At 33.4% G+C, this 18684-nt stretch overlaps 1 protein-coding gene across 2 annotated transcripts in view; it reads right to left on the bottom strand.

Moving 5' to 3' along the window:
- btk (Bruton agammaglobulinemia tyrosine kinase) overlaps positions 1–18684 on the bottom strand; it is a 30598-nt gene that overhangs the window by 2274 nt on the left and 9640 nt on the right. For both annotated transcript variants that reach the window (XM_058648996.1, XM_058648997.1), the window contains exons 13-17: positions 18485–18656; positions 17733–17949; positions 17578–17642; positions 16443–16561; positions 15843–16000 (exon numbers count right to left, since the gene is read on the bottom strand). In XM_058648996.1, coding sequence (XP_058504979.1) covers positions 15843–16000; positions 16443–16561; positions 17578–17642; positions 17733–17949; positions 18485–18656 — 731 coding nt within the window. The remainder of the gene's footprint in view (positions 1–15842; positions 16001–16442; positions 16562–17577; positions 17643–17732; positions 17950–18484; positions 18657–18684) is intronic.

Genomic DNA, 18684 nt, shown 5'->3' with positions numbered 1-18684 from the left:
CTATGACTTTTTTGAGTGATTTTGGACGACATATTATACTATGACTTTTTTAAGCGATTTTGGACGACATACAATACTATGACTTTTTTGAGTGATTTTGGACGACATACTATACTATGACTTTTTTGAGTGATTTTGGACGACATATTATACTATGACTTTTTTAAGCGATTTTGGACGACATACAATACTATGACTTTTTTTGTCACATATTGGACGACATACTATACTATGACTTTTTTGAGCGATTTTGGACGACATACAATACTATGACTTTTTTTTTACATTTTGGACAACATACTATACTATGACTTTTTTGAGCGATTTTGGACGACATACTATACTATGACTTTTTTGAGCGATTTTGGACGACATACTATACTATGACTTTTTTGAGCGATTTTGGACGACATACTATACTATGACTTTTTTGAGCGATTTTGGACGACATACAATACTATGACTTTTTTGAGCGATTTTAGACGACATACTATACTATGACTTTTTTGAGTGATTTTAGACGACATACTATACTATGACTTTTTTGTCACATATTGGACGACATACTATACTATGACTTTTTTGAGTGATTTTGGACGACATACAATACTATGACTTTTTTGTCACATTTTGGATGACATACTATATTATGACTTTTTTGAGTGATTTTGGACGACATACTATACTATGACTTTTTTGAGTGATTTTGGACGACATACTATACTATGACTTTTTTGAGCGATTTTGGACGACATACTATACTATGACTTTTTTGTCACATTTTGGACGACATACTATGTTATGACTTAAGTGATTTTGGACAACATACTACACTATAACTTTTTTGAGCGATTTTGGACGACATATTATACTATGACTTTTTTGTCACATTTTGGACGACATACTATACTATGACTTTTTTGAGCGATTTTGGACGACATACAATACTATGACTTTTTTGAGCAATTTTGGATGACATACTATACTATGACTTTTTTGTCACATATTGGACGACATACTATACTATGACTTTTTTGTCACATTTTGGTCGACATACTATACTCGCTCAAAAAGTCATAGTATAGTATGTCATCGAAAATGTGACAAAAAAGTCATAGTATAGTATGTCATCCAAAATCGCTCAAAAAAGTCATAGTATATAGTATGTCATCCAAAATTGCTCAAAAAAGTCATAGTATAGTATGTTGTCCAGGTGTTGCAGTTGTGCATGTGTGAGTGAATGACGTGTGTGAGTGAGTCTAGGTGGATCCTTGGAGCTGATTGGTCCTGCCCGGAAGGAATCTGAATAAGAGGCCTGAACATCCCAGCTGCAGTGGACTTCCTGAAACCACTCACAGCCAGACTGCCAGTAGACATGTTGTGCTTGATTTTAATAAACCTTTAAAATGCTTTGTTTGACTTGTTGCTGGTGGTTTCCTGGGAGTTGAGAGGGGGAGTCTCACTATTCATGTTGTGATCAGGTTTTACCCGAGGCCTGGTCGTAACAAAGAAAAAAGTCATAGTATAATATGTCGTCCAAAATCACTCAAAAATGTCATAGTATAGTATGTCGTCCAAAAAGACTCAAAAAAGTCGTAGTATAGTATGTCGTCCAAAATCAGTCAAAAATGTCGTAGTATAGTATGTTGTCCAAAATCAGTCAAAAATGTCATAGTATAGTATGTTGTCCAAAATCAGTCAAAAATGTCATAGTATAGTATGTTGTCCAAAATCAGTCAAAAATGTCATAGTATAGTATGTTGTCCAAAATCAGTCAAAAATGTCATAGTATAGTATGTGGTCCAAAATGACCGAAATTGTCATAGTATAGTATGTTGTGTCAAACCACAATTGTCTTATTTATCCGTCAGCAGTAGGCTTTGAACCAGTGTCCCTTAATATCGAGTTCTGAATGGGAGCGTCACAAACCACTCAGCCAACTGAAAGAGTACTCAATATGTCCCAAAACCATGTCGTCCAAAATGACTCAAAAAAGTCATAGTATAGTATGTCGTCCAAAATGAGTCAAAAACGTCATAGTATAGTATGTCGTCCAAAATGACTCAAAAAAGTCATAGTATAGTATGTCGTCCAAAATGAGTCAAAAAAGTCATAGTATAGTATGTCTTCCAAAATCAGTCAAAAAAGTCATAGTATAGTATGTCGTCCAAAATGAGTCAGAAACGTCATAGTATAGTATGTCGTCCAAAATGAGTCAAAAAAGTCATAGTATAGTATGTGGTCCAAAATGAGTCAAAAACGTCATAGTATAGTATGTCGTCCAAAATGAGTCAAAAAAGTCATAGTATAGTATGTCGTCCAAAATGAGTCAAAAATGTCATAGTATAGTATGTCGTCCAAAATCAGTCAAAAATGTCATAGTATTGTATGTCGTCCGAAATGAGTCAAAAAAGTCATAGCATAGTATGTCGTCCAAAATCAGTCAAAAATGTCATAGTATAGTATGTCGTCCAAAATGAGTCATAAATGTCATAGTATAGTAATGTGGTCCAAAAAAGTCATAGTATAGTATGTCGTCCAAAATCAGTCAAAAATGTCATAGTATAGTATGTCGTCCAAAATCAGTCAAAAATGTCATAGTATAGTATGTCGTCCAAAATTTGTCAAAAACGTCATAGTATAGTATGTCGTCCAAAATGACTCAAAAAAGTCATAGAATAGTATGTCGTCCAAAATGTGACAAAAAAGTCATAGTATTGTATGTCGTCCAAAATCACCTAAAAAAGTCATAGTATAGTATGTCGTCCAAAATGACTCAAAAAAGTGATAGTATAGTATGTCGTCCAAAATGTGACAAAAAATGTCATAGTATAGTATGTCGTCCAAAATTAGTAAAAAATGTCATAGTATAGTATGTCGTCCAAAATCAGTCAAAAATGTCATAGTATAGAATGTCGTCCCAAATGAGTCAAAAACTTCATAGTATAGTATGTCGTCAAAAATGACTCAAAAAGTCATAGTATAGTATGTCGTCCAAAATCAGTAAAAAATGTCATAGTATAGTATGTCGTCCAAAATGAGTAAAAAATGTCATAGTATAGAATGTCGTCCCAAAAGAGTCAAAAACTTCATAGTATAGTATGTCGTCCAAAATGTGACAAAAAAGTCATAGTATAGTATGTCGTCCAAAATTAGTAAAAAATGTCATAGTATAGTATGTCGTCCAAAATCAGTCAAAAATGTCATAGTATAGAATGTCGTCCCAAATGAGTCAAAAACTTCATAGTATAGTATGTCGTCAAAAATGACTCAAAAAGTCATAGTATAGTATGTCGTCCAAAATCAGTAAAAAATGTCATAGTATAGTATGTCGTCCAAAATGAGTCAAAAATGTCATAGTATAGAATGTCGTCCCAAAAGAGTCAAAAACTTCATAGTATAGTATGTCGTCCAAAATGTGACAAAAAAGTCATAGTATAGTATGTCGTCCAAAATCAGTCAAAAATGTCATAGTATAGTATGTCGTCCAAAATCAGTCAAAAATGTCATAGAATAGTATGTCGTCCAAAATGTGACAAAAAAGTCATAGTATAGTATGTCGTCCAAAATCAGTCAAAAATGTCATAGTATAGTATGTCGTCCAAAATTAGTCAAAAATGTCATAGTATAGTATGTCGTCCAAAATCTGTGAAAAATGTCATAGTATAGAATGTCGTCCAAAATGAGTCAAAAATGTCATAGTATAGTATGTCGTCCAAAAACAGTCAAAAATGTCATAGTATAGTATGTCGTCTAAAATGAGTCAAAAACGTCATAGTATAGTATGTCGTCCAAAATGAGTCAAAAACGTCATAGTATAGTATGTCGTCCAAAATGAGTCAAAAATGTCATAGTATAGTATGTTGTCCAAAATGAGTCAAAAAAGTCATAGTATAGTATGTCGTCCAAAATTAGTCAAAAACTTCATAGTATAGTATGTCGTCCAAAATGACTCAAAAAAGTCATAGTATAGTATGTCGTCCAAAATGTGACAAAAAAGTCATAGTATAGTATGTCGTCAAAAATCAGTCAAAAATGTCATAGTATAGTATGTCGTCCAAAATCAATCAAAAATGTCATAGTATAGTATGTCGTCCAAAATGAGTAAACAATGTCATAGTATATAGTATGTCGTCCAAAATGTGACAAAAAAGTCATAGTATAGTATGTGGTCCAAAATGAGTCAAAAACGTCATAGTATAGTATGTCGTCCAAAATCAGTCAAAAATGTCATAGTATAGTATGTCGTCCAAAATCAGTCTAAAATGTCATAGTATTGTATGTCGTCCAAAATCACCTAAAAAAGTCATAGTATAGTATGTCGTCCAAAATGACTCAAAAAAGTGATAGTATAGTATGTCGTCCAAAATGTGACGAAAAAGTCATAGTATAGTATGTCGTCAAAAATCAGTCAAAAATGTCATAGTATAGTATGTCGTCCAAAATCAATCAAAAATGTCATAGTATAGTATGTCGTCCAAAATGAGTAAACAATGTCATAGTAAAGTATGTCGTCCAAAATCAGTCAAAAATGTCATAGTATAGTATGTCGTCCAAAATGAGTAAACAATGTCATAGTATAGTATGTCGTCCAAAATGACTCAAAAAAGTCGTAGTATAGTATGTCGTCCAAAATGTGACAAAAAAGTCATAGGATAGTATGTCGTCCAAAATGTGACAAAAAAGTCACATTTTTATGTATGTCGTCCAAAATCAGTCAAAAATGTCGTAGTATAGTATGTCGTCCAAAATCAGTCAAAAATGTCATAGTATAGTATGTCGTCCAAAATCAGTCTAAAATGTCATAGTATTGTATGTCGTCCAAAATCACCTAAAAAAGTCATAGTATAGTATGTCGTCCAAAATGACTCAAAAAAGTGATAGTATAGTATGTCGTCCAAAATGTGACGAAAAAGTCATAGTATAGTATGTCGTCAAAAATCAGTCAAAAATGTCATAGTATAGTATGTCGTCCAAAATCAATCAAAAATGTCATAGTATAGTATGTCGTCCAAAATGAGTAAACAATGTCATAGTAAAGTATGTCGTCCAAAATCAGTCAAAAATGTCATAGTATAGTATGTCGTCCAAAATGAGTAAACAATGTCATAGTATAGTATGTCGTCCAAAATGACTCAAAAAAGTCGTAGTATAGTATGTCGTCCAAAATGTGACAAAAAATGTCATAGTATAGTATGTCGTCCAAAATGAGTCAAAAATGTCATAGTATAGAATGTCGTCCCAAATGAGTAAACAATGTCATAGTATAGTATGTCGTCCAAAATGAGTCAAAAACGTCATAGTATAGTATGTCGTCCAAAATCAGTCAAAAATGTCATAGTATAGTATGTCGTCCAAAATCAGTCAAAAATTTCATAGTATAGTATGTAGTCCAAAATGTGACAAAAAAGTCATAGCATAGTATGTCGTCTAAAATGTGACAAAAAATGTCATAGTATAGTATGTCGTCCAAAATTAGTCAAAAAAGTCATAGTATAGTATGTCGTCCAAAATCAGTCAAAAATGTCATAGTATAGTATGTCGTCCAAAATCAGTCAAAAATGTCATAGTATAGTATGTCGTCCAAAATTAGTCAAAAATGTCATAGTATAGTATGTCGTCCAAAATGAGTAAACAATGTCATAGTATAGTATGTCGTCCAAAATGACTCAAAAAAGTCGTAGTATAGTATGTCGTCCAAAATGTGACAAAAAAGTCATAGGATAGTATGTCGTCCAAAATGTGACAAAAAAGTCATAGTATAGTATGTCGTCCAAAATCAGTCAAAAATGTCGTAGTATAGTATGTCGTCCAAAATCACCTAAAAAAGTCATAGTATAGTATGTCGTCCAAAATGACTCAAAAAAGTGATAGTATAGTATGTCGTCCAAAATGTGACGAAAAAGTCATAGTATAGTATGTCGTCAAAAATCAGTCAAAAATGTCATAGTATAGTATGTCGTCCAAAATCGATCAAAAATGTCATAGTATAGTATGTCGTCCAAAATGAGTAAACAATGTCATAGTGAAGTATGTCGTCCAAAATCAGTCAAAAATGTCATAGTATAGTATGTCGTCCAAAATGAGTAAACAATGTCATAGTATAGTATGTCGTCCAAAATGACTCAAAAAAGTCGTAGTATAGTATGTCGTCCAAAATGTGACAAAAAAGTCATAGGATAGTATGTCGTCCAAAATGTGACAAAAAAGTCATAGTATAGTATGTCGTCCAAAATCAGTCAAAAATGTCGTAGTATAGTATGTTGTCCAAAATCACCAAAAAAAGTCCTAGTATAGTATGTCGTCCAAAATGACTCAAAAAAGTCATAGTATAGTATGTCGTCCAAAAGGTGACAAAAAATGTCATAGTATAGTATGTCGTCCAAAATGAGTCAAAAATGTCATAGTATAGAATGTCGTCCCAAATGAGTAAACAATGTCATAGTATAGTATGTCGTCCAAAATGAGTCAAAAACGTCATAGTATAGTATGTCGTCCAAAATCAGTCAAAAATGTCATAGTATAGTATGTCGTCCAAAATCAGTCAAAAATTTCATAGTATAGTATGTAGTCCAAAATGTGACAAAAAAGTCATAGCATAGTATGTCGTCTAAAATGTGACAAAAAATGTCATAGTATAGTATGTCGTCCAAAATTAGTCAAAAAAGTCATAGTATAGTATGTCGTCCAAAATCAGTCAAAAATGTCATAGTATAGTATGTCGTCCAAAATCAGTCAAAAATGTCATAGTATAGTATGTCGTCCAAAATTAGTCAAAAATGTCATAGTATAGTATGTCGTCCAAAATGACTCAAAAAAGTGATAGTATAGTATGTCGTCCAAAATGTGACAAAAAATGTCATAGTATAGTATGTCGTCCAAAATTAGTAAAAAATGTCATAGTATAGTATGTCGTCCAAAATCAGTCAAAAATGTCATAGTATAGAATGTCGTCCCAAATGAGTCAAAAACTTCATAGTATAGTATGTCGTCCAAAATGTGACAAAAAAGTCATAGTATAGTATGTCGTCCAAAATGAGTCAAAAATGTCATAGTATAGTATGTCGTCCAAAATGTGACAAAAAAGTCACAGTATAGTATGTCGTCCAAAATCAGTCAAAAATGTCATAGTATAGTATGTCGTCCAAAATTAGTCAAAAATGTCATAGAATAGTATGTCGTCCAAAATGTGACAAAAAAGTCATAGTATTGTATGTCGTCCAAAATGAGTCAAAAAATTTCATAGTATAGTATGTCGTCCAAAATTAGTCAAAAATGTCATAGTATAGTATGTCGTCCAAAATCAGTGAAAAATGTCATAGTATAGAATGTCTTCCCAAATGAGTCAAAAACTTCATAGTATAGTCTGTCGTCCAAAATGAGTCAAAAAGTCATCGTATAGTATGTCGTCCAAAATCAGTCAAAAACGTCCTAGTATAGTATGTCGTCCAAAATGAGTCAAAAATGTCATAGTATAGTATGTCGTCCAAAATCAGTCAAAAATGTCATAGTATAGTATGTTGTCCAAAATGAGTCAAAAACTTCATAGTATAGTATGTCGTCCAAAATGAGTCAAAAAAGTCATAGTATAGTATGTCGTCCAAAATCACCTAAAATAGTCATAGTATAGTATGTCGTCCAAAATTACTCAAAAAAGTCATAGTATAGTATGTCGTCCAAAATGTGACAAAAAAGTCATAGTATTGTATGTCGTCCAAAATCACCTAAAAAAGTCATAGTATAGTATGTCGTCCAAAATGAGTCAAAAATGTCATAGTATAGTATGTCGTCCAAAATGACTCAAAAAGTGATAGTATAGTATGTCGTCCAAAATGTGACAAAAAATGTCATAGTATAGTATGTCGTCCAAAATTAGTAAAAAATGTCATAGTATAGTATGTCGTCCAAAATCAGTCAAAAATGTCATAGTATAGAATGTCGTCCCAAATGAGTCAAAAACTTCATAGTATAGTATGTCGTCCAAAATGTGACAAAAAAGTCATAGTATAGTATGTCGTCCAAAATGAGTCAAAAATGTCATAGTATAGTATGTCATCCAAAATGTGACAAAAAAGTCACAGTATAGTATGTCGTCCAAAATCAGTCAAAAATGTCATAGTATAGTATGTCGTCCAAAATTAGTCAAAAATGTCATAGAATAGTATGTCGTCCAAAATGTGACAAAAAAGTCATAGTATTGTATGTCGTCCAAAATGAGTCAAAAAATTTCATAGTATAGTATGTCGTCCAAAATTAGTCAAAAATGTCATAGTATAGTATGTCGTCCAAAATCAGTGAAAAATGTCATAGTATAGAATGTCGTCCCAAATGAGTCAAAAACTTCATAGTATAGTCTGTCGTCCAAAATCAGTCAAAAACGTCCTAGTATAGTATGTCGTCCAAAATGAGTCAAAAATGTCATAGTATAGTATGTCGTCCAAAATCAGTCAAAAATGTCATAGTATAGTATGTCGTCCAAAATGAGTCAAAAACTTCATAGTATAGTATGTCGTCCAAAATGAGTCAAAAAAGTCATAGTATAGTATGTCGTCCAAAATCACCTAAAATAGTCATAGTATAGTATGTCGTCCATAATTACTCAAAAAAGTCATAGTATAGTATGTCGTCCAAAATGTGACAAAAAAGTCATAGTATTGTATGTCGTCCAAAATCACCTAAAAAAGTCATAGTATAGTATGTCGTCCAAAATGAGTCAAAAATGTCATAGTATAGTATGTCGTCCAAAATCAGTCAAAAATGTCATAGTATAGTATGTTGTCCAAAATGAGTCAAAAAAGTCATAGTATAGTATGTCGTCCAAAATGAGTCAAAAATATCATAGTATAGTATGTCGTCCAAAATCAGTCAAAAACTTCATAGTATAGTATGTTGTCCAAAATGAGTCAAAAAAGTCATAGTATAGTATGTCGTCCAAAATGACTCAAAAAAGTCATAGTATAGTATGTCGTCCAAAATGTGACAAAAAAGTCATAGTATAGTATGTCGTCAAAAATCAGTCAAAAATGTCATAGTATAGTATGTCGTCCAAAATCAATCAAAAATGTCATAGTATAGTATGTCGTCCAAAATGAGTAAACAATGTCATAGTATAGTATGTCGTCCAAAATGAGTAAACAATGTCATAGTATAGTATGTCGTCCAAAATGACTCAAAAAAGTCGTAGTATAGTATGTCGTCCAAAATGTGACAAAAATGTCGTAGTATAGTATGTTGTCCAAAATCACCAAAAAAAGTCATAGTATAGTATGTCGTCCAAAATGACTCAAAAAAGTCATAGTATAGTATGTCGTCCAAAAGGTGACAAAAAATGTCATAGTATAGTATGTCGTCCAAAATTAGTAAAAAATGTCATAGTATAGTATGTCGTCCAAAATCACTCAAGAATGTCATAGTATAGTATGTCGTCCAAAATGAGTCAAAAATGTCATAGTATAGTATGTCGTCCAAAATCAATCAAAAATGTCATAGTATAGTATGTCGTCCAAAATGAGTAAACAATGTCATATTATAGTATGTCGTCCAAGATGTGACAAAAAAGTCATAGTATAGTATGTCGTCCAAAATGAGTCAAAAACGTCATAGTATAGTATGTCGTCCAAAATCAGTCAAAAATGTCATAGTATAGTATGTCGTCCAAAATCAGTCTAAAATGTCATAGTATTGTATGTCGTCCAAAATCACCTAAAAAAGTCATAGTATAGTATGTCGTCCAAAATGACTCAAAAAAGTGATAGTATAGTATGTCGTCCAAAATGTGACGAAAAAGTCATATTATAGTATGTCGTCAAAAATCAGTCAAAAATGTCATAGTATAGTATGTCGTTCAAAATCAATCAAAAATGTCATAGTATAGTATGTCGTCCAAAATGAGTAAACAATGTCATAGTATAGTATGTCGTCCAAAATCAGTCAAAAATGTCATAGTATAGTATGTCGTCCAAAATGAGTAAACAATGTCATAGTATAGTATGTCGTCCAAAAATACTCAAAAAAGTCGTAGTATAGTATGTCGTCCAAAATGTGACAAAAAAGTCATAGTATAGTATGTCGTCCAAAATGTGACAAAAAAGTCATAGTATAGTATGTCGTCCAAAATCAGTCAAAAATGTCGTAGTATAGTATGTTGTCCAAAATCACCAAAAAAAGTCATAGTATAGTATGTCGTCAAAAATGACTCAAAAAGTCATAGTATAGTATGTCGTCCAAAATCAGTAAAAAATGTCATAGTATAGTATGTCGTCCAAAATGAGTCAAAAATGTCATAGTATAGAATGTCGTCCCAAATGAGTCAAAAACTTCATAGTATAGTATGTCGTCCAAAATGACTCAAAAAAGTCATAGTATAGTATGTCGTCCAAAAGGTGACAAAAAATGTCATAGTATAGTATGTCGTCCAAAATGAGTCAAAAATGTCATAGTATAGAATGTCGTCCCAAATGAGTAAAAAATGTCATAGTATAGTATGTCGTCCAAAATGTGACAAAAAAGTCATAGTATAGTATGTCGTCCAAAATCACCTACAAAAGTCATAGTATAGTATGTCGTGCAAAATCGCTCCAAAAAGTCATAGTATAGTATGTCGTCCAAAATTAGTCAAAAATGTCATAGTATAGTATGTCGTCCAAAATCAGTCAAAAATGTCATAGTATAGTATGTCGTCCAAAATCAGTCAAAAATTTCATAGTATAGTATGTCGTCCAAAATGAGTCAAAAATATCATAGTATAGTATGTCGTCCAAAATCAGTCAAAAACTTCATAGTATAGTATGTCGTCCAAAATGACTCAAAAAAGTCATAGTATAGTATGTCGTCCAAAATGTGACAAAAAAGTCATAGTATAGTATGTCGTCAAAAATGTGACAAAAAAGTCATAGTATAGTATGTCGTCAAAAATCAGTCAAAAATGTCATAGTATAGTATGTCGTCCAAAATGAGTAAACAATGTCATAGTATAGTATGTCGTCCAAAATGAGTAAACAATGTCATAGTATAGTATGTCGTCCAAAATGACTCAAAAAAGTCGTAGTATAGTATGTCGTCCAAAATTAGTCAAAAATGTCATAGTATAGTATGTCGTCCAAAATGACTCAAAAAAGTCATAGAATAGTATGTCGTCCAAAATGTGACAAAAAAGTCATAGTATAGTATGTCGTCCAAAATTAGTCAAAAACGTCATAGTATAGTATGTCGTCCAAAATGAGTCAAAAAAGTCATAGTATAGTATGTCGTCCAAAATCAGTCAAAAATGTCATAGTATAGTATGTCGTCCAAAATGAGTCATAAATGTCATAGTATAGTAATGTGGTCCAAAATTAGTCAAAAAAGTCATAGTATAGTATGTCGTCCAAAATCAGTCAAAAATGTCATAGTATAGTATGTCGTCCAAAATCAGTCAAAAATGTCATAGTATAGTATGTCGTCCAAAATTAGTCAAAAACGTCATAGTATAGTATGTCGTCCAAAATGACTCAAAAAAGTCATAGAATAGTATGTCGTCCAAAATGTGACAAAAAAGTCATAGTATTGTATGTCGTCCAAAATCACCTAAAAAAGTCATAGTATAGTATGTCGTCCAAAATGACTCAAAAAAGTGATAGTATAGTATGTCGTCCAAAATGAGTCAAAAATGTCGTAGTATAGTATGTTGTCCAAAATCACCAAAAAAAGTCATAGTATAGTATGTCGTCCAAAATGACTCAAAAAAGTCATAGTATAGTATGTCGTCCAAAAGGTGACAAAAAATGTCATAGTATAGTATGTCGTCCAAAATGAGTCAAAAATGTCATAGTATAGAATGTCGTCCCAAATGAGTAAAAAATGTCATAGTATAGTATGTCGTCCAAAATGTGACAAAAAAGTCATAGTATAGTATGTCGTCCAAAATCACCTACAAAAGTCATAGTATAGTATGTCGTCCAAAATCGCTCCAAAAAGTCATAGTATAGTATGTCGTCCAAAATTAGTCAAAAATGTCATAGTATAGTATGTCGTCCAAAATCAGTCAAAAATGTCATAGTATAGTATGTCGTCCAAAATCAGTCAAAAATTTCATAGTATAGTATGTCGTCCAAAATGAGTCAAAAATATCATAGTATAGTATGTCGTCCAAAATCAGTCAAAAACTTCATAGTATAGTATGTCGTCCAAAATGACTCAAAAAAGTCATAGTATAGTATGTCGTCCAAAATGTGACAAAAAAGTCATAGTATAGTATGTCGTCAAAAATCAGTCAAAAATGTCATAGTATAGTATGTCGTCCAAAATCAATCAAAAATGTCATAGTATAGTAAGTCGTCCAAAATGAGTAAACAATGTCATAGTATAGTATGTCGTCCAAAATGAGTAAACAATGTCATAGTATAGTATGTCGTCCAAAATGACTCAAAAAAGTCGTAGTATAGTATGTCGTCCAAAATTAGTCAAAAATGTCATAGTATAGTATGTCGTCCAAAATGACTCAAAAAAGTCATAGAATAGTATGTCGTCCAAAATGTGACAAAAAAGTCATAGTATAGTATGTCGTCCAAAATGAGTCAAAAACGTCATAGTATAGTATGTCGTCCAAAATGAGTCAAAAAAGTCATAGTATAGTATGTCGTCCAAAATCAGTCAAAAATGTCATAGTATAGTATGTCGTCCAAAATGAGTCATAAATGTCATAGTATAGTAATGTGGTCCAAAATTAGTCAAAAAAGTCATAGTATAGTATGTCGTCCAAAATCAGTCAAAAATGTCATAGTATAGTATGTCGTCCAAAATCAGTCAAAAATGTCATAGTATAGTATGTCGTCCAAAATTAGTCAAAAACGTCATAGTATAGTATGTCGTCCAAAATGACTCAAAAAAGTCATAGAATAGTATGTCGTCCAAAATGTGACAAAAAAGTCATAGTATTGTATGTCGTCCAAAATCACCTAAAAAAGTCATAGTATAGTATGTCGTCCAAAATGACTCAAAAAAGTGATAGTATAGTATGTCGTCCAAAATGTGACAAAAAATGTCATAGTATAGTATGTCGTCCAAAATTAGTAAAAAATGTCATAGTATAGTATGTCGTCCAAAATCAGTGAAAAATGTCATAGTATAGAATGTCGTCCCAAATGAGTCAAAAACTTCATAGTATAGTATGTCGTCAAAAATGACTCAAAAAGTCATAGTATAGTATGTCGTCCAAAATCAGTAAAAAATGTCATAGTATAGTATGTCGTCCAAAATGAGTCAAAAATGTCATAGTATAGAATGTCGTCCCAAATGAGTCAAAAACTTCATAGTATAGTATGTCGTCCAAAATGTGACAAAAAAGTCATAGTATAGTATGTCGTCCAAAATCAGTCAAAAATGTCATAGTATAGTATGTCGTCCAAAATCAGTCAAAAATGTCATAGAATAGTATGTCGTCCAAAATGTGACAAAAAAGTCATAGTATAGTATGTCGTCCAAAATCAGTCAAAAATGTCATAGTATAGTATGTCGTCCAAAATTAGTCAAAAATGTCATAGTATAGTATGTCGTCCAAAATCTGTGAAAAATGTCATAGTATAGAATGTCGTCCAAAATGAGTCAAAAATGTCATAGTATAGTAGGTCGTCCAAAAACAGTCAAAAATGTCATAGTATAGTATGTCGTCCCAAATGAGTCAAAAACTTCATAGTATAGTATGTCGTCCAAAATGACTCAAAAAGTCATAGTATAGTATTTCGTCCAAAATCAGTCAAAAATGTCATAGTATAGTATGTCGTCCAAAATGACTCAAAAAAGTTATAGTATAGTATGTCGTCCAAAATTTGACAAAAAAGTCATAGTATAGTATGTCGTCCAAAATGAGTCAAAAACGTCATAGTATAGTATGTCGTCCAAAATGAGTCAAAAAAGTCATAGTATAGTATGTCGTCCAAAATCAATCAAAAATGTCATAGTATAGTATGTCGTCCAAAATCAGTCAAAAATGTCATAGTATAGTATGTCGTCCAAAATTAGTCAAAAATGTCATAGAATAGTATGTCGTCCAAAATGTGACAAAAAAGTCATAGTATTGTATGTCGTCCAAAATGAGTCAAAAAAGTCATAGTATATTATGTCGTCCAAAATCAGTCAAAAATGTCATAGTATAGTATGTCGTCCAAAATCTGTCAAAAATGTCATAGTATATAGTATGTCGTCCAAAATTAGTCAAAAATGTCATAGTATAGTATGTCGTCCAAAATGACTCAAAAAAGTCATAGAATAGTATGTCGTCCAAAATGTGACAAAAAAGTCATAGTATAGTATGTCGTCCAAAATGAGTCAAAAACGTCATAGTATAGTATGTCGTCCAAAATCAGTCAAAAATGTCATAGTATAGTATGTCGTCCAAAATGAGTCAAAAAAGTCATAGTATAGTATGTCGTCCAAAATCACCTAAAAAAGTCATAGTATAGTTTGTCGTCCAAAATTACTCAAAAAAGTGATAGTATATATAGTATGTCGTCCAAAATGTGACAAAAAATGTCATAGTATAGTATGTCGTCCAAAATTAGTCAAAAATGTCATAGTATAGTATGTCGTCCAAAATCAGTCAAAAATGTCATAGTATAGAATGTCGTCCCAAATGAGTCAAAAACTTCATAATATAGTATGTCGTCCAAAATGACTCAAAAAGTCATAGTATAGTATGTCGTCCAAAATCAGTCAAAAACTTCATAGTATAGTCACAATGTCGTCCAAAATGACTCAAAAAGTCATAGTATAGTATGTCGTCCAAAATCAGTCAAAAATGTCATAGTATAGTATGTCGTCCAAAATCAGTCAAAAATGTCATAGTATAGTATGTCTTCCAAAATGAGTCAAAAATGTCATAGTATAGTATGTCGTCCAAAATGTGACAAAAAAGTCATAGTATTGTATGTCGTCCAAAATCACCTAAAAAAGTCATAGTATAGTATGTCGTCCAAAATGACTCAACAAAGTGATAGTATAGTATGTCGTCCAAAATGTGACAAAAAATGTCATAGTATAGTATGTCGTCCAAAATCGCTCAAAAAAGTCATAGTATAGTATGTCTTCCAAAATTTGACAAAAAAGTCATAGGTTAGTGTGTTGCCCAAAATTTGACAAAAAAATTATAGTTTAGTTTTTCGTCCAAAATGGGAAAAAAAGTCATACTTTAGCATGTCTTCCAAAATTTGACAAAAAAAGTCATCGGTTAGTATGTCGCCCAAAATTTGACATAAATGTCATAGATAGTTCACCCCACGGAGTGGGAGACAAGTATTGTTTTTAGTGGCTCTGTGTGCTTCCGCACTTTCTTGAAATACGAGAAACAGAGGTCGACAGAGGGTTGTTAGAATTTATGATATAGTCACATGTTTCCCAAGAATTTTGACCTTGACCTGGATTCAAACACACAAACTTCAGTTCTGGAGTCAGATGCTCTAACGTTGCACACAGAGTCTGTTACAGCTATTGGCCGATAGAGTCTGCCGTCTCCGATTGCCTTGTGTTTATTGTGAACATGTCTAAACAAACACTACATTTGTATGAAATAATATTAATTTGCAATAATCATGATGAAACATTATGATATAATTGTAAGATCATAACACTAACCTGTATCGAAATGTCACATTTTTCGACCCCTACTTTGTAGACTAGACGTTCAGTGACCCCAACTGCTTTGAGTTTGTGAGCCCTGATCTCACAGAATCACTTAAGACTGTATGTCACACGAATAGTAAAGTGGAAAAGTAAAACAGTGACAAGTGGAGATCAGATTGTTTGTAAATACTTAACTAAAGGTCCCTTGGTTCTCCATTAACCAATAACCCAATGTAAAATTGACTCACCTCAGTCCAACAGCTCGACATGATGCTGTAAACCTTTTCATTGGCCAGCTGAGGGCGGTAGAGGCGCTGACCGCGGGACAACTGATCCACGATTTCAGTGTTGTTTAGGCGCTCATATGGAAGCTGCCCCATAGTGTACACCTCCCACATCAGAACTCCTACACAGTCATACAGAAAATGAATGTGTTGACAGTGAATTTGTCATATAAAGTATAAAGTAGTATCTTACCAGAAAATGACTTAGGTAGAAGTTGAAGTCACACTTTTTTATAATATTACTAAAGTATATGACATTTGATTGAGCCATGGCAGCTCAGTGGTCTTTTAGCTGGATGGTTTTGGGTTCAATTCCTCGCTCTGCTCATCTATGTGTCCTTGATCAAGACACTCCAAGACACACTAGAAAAGCTCTGTAAATACAGGCTATAACCAACTCTTCTTCTTCTGATTTTAGTTGGTAGTAACGAGTAACAAAGATAGTTTGAGGGAATGTAGTGGAGTAAAACTTTGTTACATTACCACACTGTTCACGAGGACATGTAACTATAGATCACACTTATAGCTGACCACACGTGACCCAGCCGAGGACATCTAACTCACCGTAGGCCCAGATGTCAGACTTGCTGCTGAATCTGCAGTAGAGCAGGACCTCCGGAGGGGACCAGCGAACAGGGAACTTGGAACCCGCCGAGCTCATGTACTCGTCGTCTAAGACGTATCTAAAAAGGCAGGAGATGGATATCCTTTACTTACTTACAACTGTGAAAGGTACAAGTACCACAGTGTGGAAACAGCTCATGTGAAGTAAAAACAAAAGTGCAGAGGATGTGTTGATCTTTAAAAGATTAAAAGTAAAAGCATGCACTGTTTATGTGGGTATTACATTACTATGGTTGGATCAAGCTGAGCTTTTTTATGTTTAAGTTGATGTATGTGTTACATAAGACCTGACACAACTGGAAATACTAATCAAAATAATTATTGATTAGTATTTCCTTTTATTTATAAGGTTGTTTGATTTATTTGGTTTTCTTTTTCTTGCTTGTGTTTGGTTGTGTTTTAATTTGTCTTGTTTTGTTTTATTTATCTCTCCCTCTTGATGTGTTTTCACATGACCTGTCTATGTCCTGTATTTATGTTTACATTTAATGTACCTTTGTGAGTAAGTAAGTAAGTAAGTAAACTTAACTTCTATAGAACTTTTCACTGTGTGCTTTAATAATAACATAGCAGCATAAGCAGTTTTGTATAAAGTACCTTAAAGGGATACCTGAGTGACTTTGGTAGAAGTCATTTTTTATAATATTACTTAAGTAAAGGTCTTAAGTAAAGTATATGACGTTTACTGTACTATCAAGTATCGAAAGTCATTTTTTGACATAAAATACATTTTACTTATGTTTTAGAAGTAAAAGCAAAATGTATTAAAAAAGTGAAGAGGATTAGGATTGAGCCATGGTGGCTCAGTGGTAGGGTGAGTTGTCTTTCAACTGGAAGGTTGTGGGTTTAATTCCTGGCTCTGCTAGCCTATGTGTGTCTTTGAGCAAATACATTTAACTCAAGACGAGAAAAGCTCTATATAAATACAGACTCTTCTTCTTCTGATTTTATTTGGTAGTAAGGAGTAACAAAGATAGTTAGTGGAAATGTATTGGAGTATAAGTAAATGTTGCTAGAGATATAAATTACAAAGTAAAGTACAGACATGTGAACTACTTCTTATGAAGTATTTTACCTTGAGAGTCCAAAGTCAGTCACTTTGATTGTACCATTACCGTCCACCAAACAGTTCCTGGCAGCCTGAGAACAAAACAAACAAACTGGGTGTATTTTGACAGAGCATGATGCAGGAACGCAGGGAGAACCTTATTTAGGATCTTTGTCTCTCACCAGGTCTCTGTGGATGTACTGCTGTGACTCCAGATAGGCCATGCCCTCAGAGACGTCTTTGCACATCTCCAGGAGCTGCACGGCTGTCGGGTGCTTCAGTCCCTCCCTGAGATATGACAGCAAGCAGCCGTTGGACAGGTACTCGGTCACTATGTAAATGGGTCTCTGCTCGGTGCAGACGCCGTACAGCTGGACCAAGTTCTCATGGCGGAGTTTCCTGGTTTAGGCGAAAAGGAGAAGGACGTTTTAAAGTATTATGGGTTGGTTTTTCCTCACAGAAGTTACAGAACCTGTGGACTTTTCAGTGTGACACATCGGTTTCCACCTCTTAAAAAAAAAACGGAGCCATTTTGACACAGGGGAAATCACAGATTTAAATATTCAAATAAGTGATGGCTGAGTTCCATTCAGCTCCCTCAATTTTAGGTTGGTTCTACGGGTTCTCTCCGCTTTCCTCTGGCAGTACAAAAAAAAAGAAGATTTGGGGATTTAGGAAAATTGGGCACTCTAAATTGACCGTGAGAGTGGATGATGTCTCTATATGTGTCCCTGTGTCCCTATGCCAGCTGGGCTTGACACCAGCGTCTCACTGGGAGCCTCATGAGGAGGATAACACAGTAGAAGATGAGTGAATTTTAGGTAACATTCCACTTTCCTGACATCATTCATGTGATCGGTACCACCTGGGCTTTTCCTGCCAGTGCGTCTCCAAATGGAAGACACCATTTTGGCTGGAGGTTTTTTTTGCTCACATCATGATTCTGGCCTCCTCGATGAAGTCATCCTCAGACATGGAGCCCTCTTTTATCATCTTAATGGCCACGTCGTGCTTCCCCTGCCACTTGCCGTACTTGACCACTCCAAACTGACCGGTGCCCAGCTCTCTGATGAAGGTCAGGTCGCGTGGATCGATCTCCCACATACCTGCAGCAAAGATAAGAGCACGGAGTAG

The sequence above is a fragment of the Solea solea genome, chromosome 14 (assembly GCF_958295425.1).
Source record: "Solea solea chromosome 14, fSolSol10.1, whole genome shotgun sequence".
In the NCBI taxonomy this organism is placed as follows: domain Eukaryota; kingdom Metazoa; phylum Chordata; class Actinopteri; order Pleuronectiformes; family Soleidae; genus Solea; species Solea solea.
The sequence above is the reverse complement of the archived record's forward strand: the minus strand, read 5'-3'. Positions and strand labels throughout refer to the sequence as shown.